Genomic DNA, 13,243 nt, shown 5'->3' with positions numbered 1-13,243 from the left:
AAGATTTTCATCTCCTTCCAGGAGTCTCATGATCTACTTTTAAATCTGCTTCCATTACTATTTAATGGTATTATAATTACTGTAAGTCTCTAGTGTTCAGAATAACCACAAAACAAATACAACCTTGATTATGCTGCTCTTATTATTTGTATTATAATGGCAACAAGAGACTTTGAGCTTTCCAAAAGAACAGAGGAATGTGCATCTCCAAGAACCTCCATCTAATCTAGAATAAGAATTTGTAGGTTATTACAAGCAGGAAAGATTGGGGGAAAGGGACAAAACACAGAGGTTGCTATACCTGGTTTATACACTCTGATTTTCTTACTCTAGAAACCTGATATTCTTTTTTGGAACATATTCTGTTCTTCATGAAACTGGACACAAAGATAATCAGCACTCCTAGTCTCTAGAATAGGCTCAAGCCTTTTTGTTTAGGACAAGTTCTTCTCTAAAATCCTTAAATACAGCTATCTCCCCGGCTGCCAACCCAATGTTCACAACAGTCTCGAGAGCTTATTTTCTCCTGCCAAACCTGCCTACAGTCACACTTTTTTGTTGCAACTAAGAAGTCACAGATTTATTTATCCTCTAAAACTGTGGGCTGTATTTATCCTCTAAAACTGAACAGGCATGTAGCAGTAGACCAAAGGCTTCTTTGTGCAGAAAGCACATCATTTTGGAACAAACAACGACGGGTGTCTCTTCTGCTCACTGCTGTTCACAGACAGTAAAGCAAAAGAAAACAAGTGTTTGATTTACTCTCTCACATACTACACTATTGAGCGAGTCAGTTAACCTGAATTTTACCATTTCTGAGTGATTTCACTTAAACCTTGAAGTGTCATTTCCTTTTGGTATTTGTACTTTCTCAACAGTGGAAATTAATACAGCAGAGGGACTAGCTCTAAAATTCAGAGATGAAAGGTGGTGATGATGGGCATGAATTTCTCCGAGTTCAAATTTCTCTTCTAATTAGAGTCTTAACGCTTTCTTTTCTGACACAGAAAGTGCCTCATTTGGAGACAACTTTTAATGCAGTCCACAGTTGTCTTTCCCTGCAGAGGAAACTCTCACAATATCCACTAACCTGAATGAGCATTTCTGGCAGCAGCTCCTCCCGCTGCACAAAGCTGAAGGCTGGGCTCCCAGAGCTGCCAATTTAGCGTAATGGAAAACTGTGGGAGACTTCACAACGCTTTGGACAAAGCTCTGCAGATAAGACAAGACCCTGGGAGTTGCAGTTGGCTGACTCTGGTGTCAAGGGGATGTGCCAGCCTCTCACAGCAATTACAAAGTGTTAGCCCTGACTTGCTGTGAAGGATAATAGTTCAGTCACCAAAATGAAAAAATACTGGCAAACTGTAGCTGCCTTTGTAGAATCAATTTACTTAAATGAGACGGGAAGGCAGAATAGATGAACTCGTTATGAGCAGCTCACCAACTTTTCCACCTGAATTTGTATTTTAACCCACAAAACTCTAAAAACCAGCAGCATCAGTAGATGCTCCTTCTATATCACACATCAATGTCATTTACATGAATCTATCATTTCAGAAGATAAATCTTTCCTTCCTGAAAAATTTCAGACTGGCATTTAAGGGCTCAGGATTCACACGAAGGTGGCCATAGGTAATATCTTTTTCCCCACCTAGATTCACAGATAGCAAGTAAAAAATAACTGTGAGTTATATTGCAGATTATTAGATTTACAGGCTTTGAAAACCTGACAGGTTTTTTCCCCCCATTCTGACTTGAGTGCTAAACTAAGCAGAGCAGGTGCTATAAAATATCTAGAGCCTATCACACCCTCCATTCTGTGCATGTTCCTCCCAGTAGAGTTTAGAAGCAGCAGTATACTTCCAACAAACCAAGCAAAATTGCTCCTAGCCCAACAACTGGCCTTTGATTAATGTAAATGATTCTCTTTCCCCTCCACCTTATTTTCTCTATTTTAGGATTGGAAAAGTTCATGTAGTATGCAAACCCGGGAATCAAACGAACAAGTTCTGTTTCTCAGAGAGCCTGCTCAAGATACCTCCCACTGGATAACCACAGGACAAAGCGTAAAACCCACCCTAGAAGTAGCTGAGATCTGAAAATGAACTAAGAGAAATTGCTTATTTAAGTTTATAAGCCCAAGTGTGTAAAACTTGGAGTACTTCACTAAATTCTTTCCCAGATAAAAAGACCAAGTAGGTCCACTGACGCAAGGAGGAATCACATGCATCTGAGCCTTTAGTATTATTAAATACCATTTCCCATAAAGCATGCTTCAATGGAACTTTTCTTTGCAGCCTTGTAACATGAACAGTTGAGCAGAAAATGGTCTGTTTCTTGTGGAGACCTATCTTATAGCAAGATCAGTGAAAAAGATACTTCCAAATTCAGATTTGCAGTGGCAAGCCCATAAAGCTGACAGAAAGGCTTATGGCAAGCTCTGGTATTACACGTTCTTTTTGTCCTTGTTTCTCTAAGTACATAACACATGTATACCAACACCTCCACTGACAGGCTCCCTTAGTTTTGCAGATTTAGGATTTATATACTTTTCAGACTGCTGAAAGGTGTGTTCAATTAGATCTTACACCCTCTTACTTTTACACAGACAGGCATTTGGCCACTGAAAGACTGGTCTTGCCACACATCCACAATTTAATGACAGCTATTGTCAAATTAGTTTTCAGATGCTCCAATTTCACATTTATCTTTCACCAGAAATATTGCCTGGCACTGTATTAAAAAAAGAAATTTATTCCAATCAATACTGTGAGGGTGGTGAAGCCCTGGAACAGGTCTGCCAAGAGAAGCTGTGGCTGCCCCATCCCTGGCAATGTTCAAGGCCAGGTTGGACAGGGCTTGGAGCAACCTGGTCTAGTGGAAGTTGTCCCTGCCCATGGCAGGGGATTGGAACTAGATGTTCTTAAGATCCTTTCCAACTCAAACCATATGATTCTGTATGTGAGAGCAATCATAACAAACAGAAGTCATGTAGTTTGAGAACATCATTGTACGCTGATCATCTTTTAAAAATATTTAACAAAAGGCTCCTTGGTCTGCAGCTGAACCTGAACTCAGTGAGGAAGTAACTGAGCAGAATCAGACATTCTCATTATGTAAAATTAGCCAAGTGCAATTTGCCTGGCTGGTCATCTCTATGTATTAGCATTTATGTTCAGCCAGTGATGAGTTTAATCAGGTTTTTTTAAACAAAAAGAAAAAAATCCTCCCCTAAACCCATACACTTATTAGATTTATTAGTAACAGATTGCACTTCCACTGTAAAAAGGCAGCTAAGAACATGAAGAAAATTGTCTTTTCAGAAGTGCATTCTCATAGCTAATAGCAATCTTTCCTCATAGCAGGAACATGAGCTCACATATGTGCTAGCTGATGGCAGTCAGATTTAGTGAAGACAAAAGGAGGCATTTTATTGAAGGGCAAATGCCAGGAGGCTATACAGAGCTGCTGCAGCTCTGGAAGGGACAGGTTTGCCCTCTCATTGCAAAGACTGTATCACAAGGTCTTCCCCTCCTCCCCTCCCTATCCCCCTTACACAATGAATGCATCTCAAAGAGCTGTCAGGCCCAAGAAACAGGAAAAAGAAATGCAGTAGCATCTAAGGACGTAAGTGTCAGTAACAATGCTGATGTGACAAATAAAGAGCAGAAACAATTCCAGAGAGCCTGGTCCTGCTGGAGGGTACTTACCTGAAACAACAGCAGCAAAACTGAATGAGATGGGCAGCAAGAGAGCGTGTGAACCAGGGCCCAGAGATGTCAGGAAGGTGGCAGCTTGAACTGAACATGTGCAGCGATATCGCTATCAGATTTAACCCCACAGACCTTCTGAATATCAGAAAGGAAGCAGAAAACTTCGTAGCTTTTAAGACAAGCTATTGAAAGTAGCACCAGTAAAAAAAGGTTCCATAGAAATAACTTGGTTTAGAAAATTCAACTTGCTTTCAGGCAGATGGACACCAAGTGTGTTCTAACATGTATTGAGAGCTTTGCATTGTTTTTATAAGTTATGTCTCAATGCATCCTGGTTTGCAGAACACCACGGCAGTGAAAGCTGGTCAAAGGAACAACATGCTACAGCCCTCCCCATGTGCACTGCACACCTACCCGGTAAGAGGAAAAAGGAAACTTAATGACAGTCACCCCAGCATTACATTTTGTAACCCCAGTTATTACTTTAAGGCAGACAACTGTTTTATCTGAGCAGCACAAAATGAAGCTTTGATACTCTGCTGCTCATTCCAACATTCTTTTCTCTTTAAGTAAATGGTCAACTGTTCTCATTACAGCATGTTTCTATAGTGACCAACCACTAAATTAATACTAAGTGTATTTCCCCTTCTACCTGCCTTAATTCAGGCTTGGAAACTCAAAGTGTTATTTAAAACAACATTCCAAAAACTGAGCCTTGAGCAGTAGTAAGATGGCATGGTAGACTACTTCATCTTCCCACCTACTCCAACTTCCCACCTCTTGAAACAATACGAAACCAAATAAATGCATCATTTAGAGATGAAAGCAAAATTCTTCATGGCTCACAAACAATTACTTGGAAAGCTAATATGTAAAGGGCCAGGAAGAAATGAATTGCCAGTACCTTAGAGAAATATCAGACTCCTACTTTCAGGCAAGTACTTAATTTCTTCAGCAGCTTTTTGACTGTTTATTGTGCCTTGGTTACATTAACAGCACTTTGCCCCAAGTGCAGCAGCCTTCCTAGAGAATAATAACGAAGATTAGCTTTATGTGGAGGTAAAGCACTGCGTTCCCAGAAGGAGAGGGGGGAACACGTTGCTATAGTACATGGCAATGAATCATCCTCCTGACATAAAGAATAAAAACATTAAGAGAGGAATGTAGTAGGTTGAAGTAAAAAAAATTAAAAAGGGACTCAGCTGATTCAAGTTTTACATATGCAAATAAACAGTATGAGGGGGAAACACAGTGAGACATGTGAAGTAATGAGCAGAAAGATCAGGTGTATCTATCTTCCTGGAAGCTGAAAGAAGGAAGATATTAAACTGTGCTTTCTGGTAAATTGCCACTGCCAGTTATTGACAAAGTTGTCAATTATACAGGATTATTTAGACTGATGATACCTGAAGACATGGGGATTTAGAAACACTTGGGAGTAATAGGAAAGATAGGAATGTGCTGCAGATGATAAATGGAATGGATTGAAAGTAAAAGAGCAGAGGCCAGCTTCAGCGGGAATAATTCAATATCCTTCATTAGCATGTTAGAGTACTGCAGTGAAACCATGTACCTACTTTCAAAGCTAGATTTTAGAAAACAAATGTAACCAAGTGGATGAAAGACCAAGAATGTTCTATACTATCAGACTACTTGGCATAGAATTTATTGAGGTAAATTCTACTTTGCTAATGTTTAAAAACTTAATTGAATGCACTGACTGCCCAGGTCTGTAAGCAGTAAAATATTAAATCATTATTAGGCAGATTTTACTGAAATTGGTCAGACAATGCATTAGAAAAAGAGGACAGTGCTTGAGTCAATAGTAGGATTTCAAATAGTTGAGTAATCATGTAGCTTAACATACATAGATAAAGCAGGGACCAACAAGTAAAAGGAGGGTAGCAACTGGCACCACAATGTTTTTTAACTGGTCCAGAAGTAAGAGTTAAGTTTTATTTTGAGACAGGGGATGTGAAAAGTGTTTTGAAATTACTGGATGAGCCTCCTACAAGATCAAAAAGGTCTACTGTATTAAAAACATACTCTGCTGCAGAGGTAGGGTTATTTGCTGACAGAGTTTTCTCAATAGAATGAAAGGTATTTCACTGTGTTCATGAAGAGGTAGTTGACAGGTTAGGATTTCAATGCAAGATCTGAAAGAGCTAGGCCTAAATCAGTTTTGGCATTGATTTGTTTGGTCACACAAGCTGCTTAACTCTTCTGTACCTGACTTCTGATATACAGCAATTGACCAGCAATTCCTGCTTCCCAGGCATTTCGCAGGGATACACGTATCCACAACCAAGATATTATGGATATAATCAGAAGACCGCATGAAAAACATTGATATAAGAGGCTCTCAGGTATCATATACATCAACACCCCTGTGTTATTTATATTACCCTTCTAAAATTACTTTGGTTACTCATATTAAATCTCTATTCACAGCATATAAAGGCCTTATGTGCCACACTGCTGCACTAATTCAGTCTTAAGAAGTCAGTCTTAAAGTACTTCAGTCTTAAATAAAGGCCCAGTCTTAAGTGAGGCAGGGCACTACTACCAGGAGAACTTAATTATCATCCCTTAGCTTTGATAGCTACTGTGGCTTCCATCTACCTTGGCTTTTTTTACATGATCGCTGTGGCCTCAACAAAGTAATGCCTTGAGCAACAGAAGCCAGGGCTTCAGTACATACCACCAAGAATATTTGTACTTCCTAAGAAGCAAAGCTAAAAACCAGCCAACTGCAACAAGTTTTCAAAAAAATACTGTATGACGACTGAACTGGACAGATTAAAGTGAGTTTTAAATGCTGCAGTACAGTCAGATGAAAAAAAAAAGTACTTGGTTTGGCCAAGCACAAAGTCAATATTATACAAATGGCTCCTCCCTCCCCATACATACACACTTGTAATTGCAATGGAAAACAGAATTGCAATAGGGAGGAGGACACAGCAGCTGTTTTCCCAAAGTCTAATAAGCTTCCCAGCTGAACAGTACTGGACTTCTGATTGACAAGTCATAAATATGACAATATGCCTGGCCCACACTACATAGAAATGACAGCATAATACGCTGAAGGCACCCTATGTGTCTTCAAGTTACTTTCACTGATTAGGAAGAAAAGATGCAGAATGCCAGCTGAAGGTGCGTAGGAAAAGTGAAACCTCTGAAGCAGAAGGTAGCAAAGACTAGGCAGAACATGGTGACAAGACAAAGAGGGAACTGAAAGATTAAATTGGCTATTGATGTAGGTAACCATCGAGGACCAATGTATGTCAGAGACTGTACCTGCCTACACAGCTCCTCCCTCAATCTGGGCCTGAAGTCATGGGAAAGTGTACACATTATTTCAATATAGTGTATAATAATGTAACACATGGTATTGGCTTCCAAAGAGATCTTTATAATTGCTGTTGCAGCATTGAGCTCAAAATATAACATAAATGCAGGATTCCTCAGTCTTTGGATTGCTGTTTTCTACTCAAAAGAAGTTTAGGAAATAAAAAACAAACAAACAAAAAAACAAACCCCCACACCCATGAGCACTTAGTTTGATTTGCTTTGCCATAATTTTTCTGTAAGACATGGTACCCCTCTGCTGAGCAAGAACAGACAAAACAGCAAGGAGCCACGAACCAAACCTGACTGCACAGTAAAACAAAACCAGCCTGTACAGACGAAAGAGGGTAAGTAAGGAAAGGCAACTGAGGCAAAGTGTGCCTGAACAAAAGCCTGAGAAAATAAAGAGCCCAGATGCAGACCATTAAGCAAACAGCATACACAATTTAGACTTGGTTCTCCAAAGAAAAAAGTAACATTTTTCAAAACATCTTTAAAATGAGTCACCTTGAAGGAGCTGTCGTTTTGACAAGTACCGGTTCTCCCAGTCTAAAAACAATTGTTGCAGTATTTAGGAAAACAGGCAGCAGAAAGAATTTCCTGAAGCAAAAGATATTTGTCCAGAAAAAAAAAAAAAAAAATAAAAATTATGAGCTATGAAGTCTGAACTTCATGAAGAAGATGGTAAAGAAATTTAGCTGGAACTTATGCATTCATAACACGTTGTTTTCTAAGAGAAAATATGACAAAACTTAAGCAAACATTCAGAGCAGTTTTTCTAATTTAGGCATTACATTTTTATACATATATATTTTTAAATATGACAACCATAGGAGATAGGACAACTTCAGATATCAGCAGTGATGCAGATGAACAGGCAAACTCCTACACATGCGATATCACATACGTTTTTGGGTAACACTAGTTAAAACTTACTCTGACCTCTGAAGCATGGTAAGGAGAGTAGTTAAGTTTCTTCTTAGGGCTAATAAGAATTTCTCTAAGACTGGAGTACAGTTGCCCATTTTGTTTCAGACTTCTTGTTCTGTCCTACAGATGACTCTGCTCAGTTCCCTGTGGGTTGGAATACTACCCATTTTTAAACCAAAGAAAGATTACAAAAAAGCCCTGTTTAAAAATAACATTCCAATAACTGACTTCGAGGAAACGTTGATTTTTTTTTTTTTGTAATAAAAACACACAAAAAAGTTTGATAATATTTTTTGTTCCTTTTATTAAAAAGTCATTACACTTGACATATATTTGGCAAAGATACATGATTGTATATCTCTACTTTTCAGGAAACTAATTACAGACTATTCTGAAGTGACCTCCTGTGTGCAGTTCTGCATCAGTTTTTCATACCGCAAACTTCAGGTTCGGTTTCAGTTGTTCAGGTGATTCTGCTTTTAGCTTACCTGTGCGATCAACAGTAGCCTGTTGGCTTCAAACACATTTGTTTTAGATGTATGCGCATGCACGTAGTGCAAAACTGCACCCAGTACTTGCTGCTGGGTACTGAAGAGAACGTTCTTCTAGGGTCTTTAGCATCAGACTCATCCTCATGAAAACTCATGAAGCTTGTCAGTCCAAGCCTTTCACTGTGTTAACCAAGTTTGCTTCACTAAGAAACAACTTTTCTAAACCATTTGCTTAGGGACCAGAAAGAAGACAAATCTTACCAACAGGAAACTCTCCAGAGGGAAAAAAAAGACTGTAGCAACAGAAGCAGATACAGAGCCTCAGTAAAGACAAGTTTTGCTAACCAAACCCACACAAAACCTTCAACTGTACAGCAGCTATATTAGGGGGGCGGGAGGAAGAAGCGTCCCTCCCTAGTCATTACCCACATTCTCAACAAGACAAGATTTACGTAAGAAATAGTGTCAGTCCATTTACCAAGATGCTTTTTCCCATTTCCCACTTTTGTTTTAGGTCAACTGGAAGCTTCTTTTTTCAGTTTTTCTAAAACCTCATCTGGTGTCATCGATACCATGATCTTCACCACTTTTTCACGTGATTTACCACCCTGGGTTAGACACACACACAAAAAAACATCTTTCAGAGAATCACCACCACATACACATTCCAAAATATCTCACTGTAACACCAACATATCAGGTACTTCAAATATAATTCTTAAAGTGTGGGTATGCAGAATTAACAGCAGTAAGTGAAAGTTCATCAATGGCCTTTCTAATTATTTGAAAAGTGGAAAACAATGTGTTATCTACTCTCCTTTTAAAATTAGATACAGCTCCCAGAGCATGCCCTGGATTGATGCTCTTTTTATAGGCAAACAGCAAGGAGTGCTAAGTTTCTGTAATCCACTTGTATCATCTAGAAGCAAGATGCCAACTAATTTACATTTTTGTTTTTAAAAAGTGTGTGTGTGTATATATATATTTGGTAACTGTACTTTCAGATCTTTCTTCAGAGTTGTTTCCCACAGATTATTAGCTACTCTTAAGATGAGTTCTCAGGTTGATAATATCAACTAAATGAAAAGAAATCACAGCTTTTATACAGGAATTGGCAAACCTGCAACCTCATTTCATATTGCCTGAAGACACAACTTTGCTACTAGTCAGTAAATGATGAGAAACAAGTTGCTTGTTAATCTGCAGCCTGGGAAAAAGTTTGAAAGGCCCACAAGGGACACCCTGAAGGATGAAAAAGTCCTTAACTCTACTATATAGATATATAGCATGGAATTTAAAATTAAAAACAGATTTTTGAAGCAGTCTAGCCAGTAGATGATGAAAATCAAGGCCCTTGAATAGAAATCTGGTAACCTCAGGTTTACATTGGATCATTTCCCACCATTTTCATAATTAGGACTGGCTTTGTTAATGTTAGCACTTATCATAATGCAAGTAGCAGATAAGAGAGCAACGAGTACCAAAAATCACTTGCTGTTTACACTTAGCAGATCGGGATGGATAAATCTAAGCCACAGGTAAAATACAGACTTGACCACAATGCTTCACTGAGAACAAACAGCGACTTGTGAAAAACAAATGCTAGCCTGTAATTATTTGGATACTATAGGTCAGAACAACTGAGTCAAGAATGTCAGACAACACGGGCCCATTTCATGTTCAACTCTGCTTAGCACTTATGAGAATAATCTAATTAAACATGAACATCCCTTTAAGATACAAAAACAGTCTTATCTGTAAAATGTTGATAAAAAAAATGAAGCAGTTTGCTCATGGTTCAGGAAAAACAAGACTCAAATCTTTGCATCTCTAACTTTTGGCAACAGTGCTCAGTTCATTGATCATGTTGCCATTTACCATTACCCTTCAACAGACTTCAACTACTACATTAAACCAACAGACGAAAATAAAAAGCACAATTTTTCATTGTGCTCTAATGTTCATAAAGTATAAATGAACATGGCTGGAAAGACTGACTTTAAGTACAATGAATTAATAAATTATTTATTCAGTGCAATGAATAAAACAAAGAGTTTCCACTTGCCAAGTCATGTAAATTCTGATAAAAGAAACTCTTGAGGCCCAGCTACAATCCAAGTGCTTACATATGCCCTTGCTTATGTGTGACAGTTGTCATAGAATTTTCACTCAAATACAGAAGTAACTTAAAAAAAAAGAGAACAGTTACTAATAAAATGCATATTCTCTGCAAAGCACAAATTTTGTGAACTGCATTTGACATGAAAACAAGAGAATCTTTGAAGAACACAAAAAACCATGAACTACACAGATTTGGAAAATATATCACAATGAGAAAAAAGTGATTAAAGACCTCAAATCAGCTGTGGTTTTTCCTACACTAGGTTTGTTCTCAATGAATCACACGCTTTTAAAGTATCTTTTTCACTGAACAAGGAGAGCAGCTTCCTGCACTCAATGAGTAGGTTTCAAAATACTGAATTTAAATTGCAGTAAGGAAAGACTGAAATGAAAAAAAGAAAAAAGAAAAAAGAAAAAAAGGAAATACCTTCTCTAACGTAACTTCACTCTTCTTCACTTCTAGCACCTTAGAGAGGTAACGACACAGCTCTGCATTGGCCTCCCCATCTGATGGAGGTGCAGCAATAGCTACACCTACTGCCTCTGCCGTCACATCTGTAACAAATAATTTCAGGATTTAATGCTCAAAACATTCAAAACATCTAGTTATTGTCACCTACATATGAATGTTTATGTTTTCGAAAGCATTTTAATTCAAAGTCAAATAAACTTACAGATTAGCATGTCACTTTTACTCTTCACAAATTCCCTTAAGTTAGAACTATTAGCCAGTAAAAGACGATGACCTGACACAAAGAACGGAGAAGCCTTTAGACCCGTACCAGAGCTCAGCCATGACTTACCAGTTTTCACACAACCAGGGCACTGTTCTAAGCCCCTCTCTACGTTCCCCTTTCTGATGCAGGTGTAAGTCCAGCTTGGTAAAGTGTAGCATAACACAAACCAGGTTACCCTACCAGAAGGCTGCCCAGGGAGCTATGGTACCACTCACAGCTTCCTTGGGTTGCCGACTGAGCCTGGATACTCTACTGCTGCCCAACTTGTTTGCTTCACACACATACCTCTACAAAAACCAGCCCTGATTTGTAATGACGAAGCCCAGATTTGCAGAAGAAGAGCGCATTTATTAGATTAAGGTTTTACCGTTCAAACAAAAGCGCACAGCTACTTGAAGTACAAATCGCACATTACACGTATCGGACTGCGATTATTCCTCCTCTAAAAAGTTCTAAGAGGAATTTACGCCGTGCTCACTGCACCACCTAGCGAGGCCTGACCGGGAATGCGAAAGAGCCACTGCGAGCTCCTTGTAAGGGTGAAATTACTCCTTCCTTTCGTTTTCTGGTGACCTTCTCCCCGCACACCCCAGGGGAGGGAGACAAGCCACAGACCTCGTTAAGACACTCGTTACACGAAGCTCCCTCCCGCTCCGACCCCACTCCTCAGGCGGGGCGGCCGCAGCACCTCAGGCCCCGCGCGCCCCCGCTGCGCGCGGCCCCGTGTCCCGCCCGCTGCCGCGCGGGGTGCGCCGGCAGCACCCACCTGTGACGGCGCTGCTCCTGGCGCCGGGCTTGGCGCGAACCGCCACCCTCAAGCAGCCGTCACCTGCCGCCGACACCGGCCCCGCGGCGGCGCCCGGTCCCGCGGGCCCCTTCCCGGCTCCTTTCCCCTGAAACAGAGCAAACGCGGTCACCGCGGCCGGCCCCCCCGCCCGCTCCCCGCCCCGGGGCCCTTCCCGCGCACACCTTTCGGGGCATGGCCCCTCCGCCGCCCCGCACCGGCAGCCGACGGAAGCCGGCGAGGGCCGACATAGAGCGGCGCGGCCCTACCGGCAACTGCAGCGAGCCCCGCCCCTGGCCGCGCCTGCGCTGCGCGAGCAGCGCCCGCTGCTCCGGAGCCAGCAGGGAGCGAGGCGCTGTCCCCGCCCGCAACCGCAGCCGTAGCGGGACCGAGCGAAAAGGCTCCGCTGAGGGGATGAGAGTGCAAAACCTGTGCACAGCAGCTGGTTCGAAACACGGGGCTTATTGTAAAGACCGTGGTTTGAAACCTAAGACCTGGAGCAGGCACTTAAAGAGAAATCAGGGAAGAGGAACGAGGAGATGTTTGGGTTTTTTTCCTCCTGTGTTCTCAAATGATGACTTTAGTGTAATTCAGGGGAGGGTACAGCATTTTGTACATGGAGACGTTCTACAACACAGTACATACGGCAAGACACTGGATACTATATACATACATCAATTGCATCAAATTATCATATGCAATCTGTAAAACTAGTTGCACACAAATAATCCTTAGTTCATACTAATTTGTTAGTATTAGAATGCCCAGTGATAAAATACCATCATTAGAAATCTTGTATTCTCATTTTCACACTATACATTTTCTGATAGGCACATATGTATATACAGTGGCTATTTCCATAACCAGCTCTGTGTTCCAAAACAGCCCTTCTGAATTAAGAGAGATTCTGGAAAGACATGTTTGTTGCTGAATTTGACTTGGGATTTCTTCAGTGCAGCTGCAGGCATGCTCTGCTGTGCTGAGTCTGTTAGTTTTCCATGGCTCATCCAAAAAGGCAAAATGACAGCAACAGGAATCCAGCCTTGCTGATGTACTTCCAAAAAACCCAACCCCCTCCCCCAAAACCCCAACAAAAAACCCCCACCAAACCCAAACAAA

At 40.6% G+C, this 13,243-nt stretch overlaps 1 protein-coding gene across 4 annotated transcripts; it reads right to left on the bottom strand.

Moving 5' to 3' along the window:
* Positions 1-8,050: 8,050 nt before the first annotated feature.
* C9H15orf40 (chromosome 9 C15orf40 homolog) lies at positions 8,051-12,430 on the bottom strand. 4 transcript variants are annotated; one of them, XM_030498264.1, is made up of 5 exons: positions 12,310-12,411; positions 12,107-12,233; positions 11,031-11,158; positions 8,961-9,090; positions 8,051-8,135 (listed from the first exon to the last, which is right to left on the bottom strand). In XM_030498264.1, the coding sequence occupies exons 1-4, from the start codon at positions 12,373-12,375 to the stop codon at positions 8,998-9,000; spliced, it is 414 nt and encodes a 137-aa protein (XP_030354124.1). In that variant the 5' UTR covers positions 12,376-12,411; the 3' UTR covers positions 8,051-8,135; positions 8,961-8,997. The 4 variants fall into 4 exon arrangements, with proteins under 4 accessions (XP_030354124.1, XP_030354125.1, XP_030354123.1 ...); XM_030498265.1 differs by having other exon boundaries at positions 8,133-8,150; XM_030498263.1 differs by lacking the exon at positions 8,051-8,135 and adding an exon at positions 8,271-8,505 and having other exon boundaries at positions 12,310-12,412.
* Positions 12,431-13,243: the final 813 nt, after the last annotated feature.

Source organism: Strigops habroptila, chromosome 9, assembly GCF_004027225.2.
Source record: "Strigops habroptila isolate Jane chromosome 9, bStrHab1.2.pri, whole genome shotgun sequence".
NCBI classification, from domain to species: domain Eukaryota; kingdom Metazoa; phylum Chordata; class Aves; order Psittaciformes; family Psittacidae; genus Strigops; species Strigops habroptila.
Note: the sequence above shows the minus strand (reverse complement) of the source record. Positions and strands in the feature narration are given on the sequence as shown.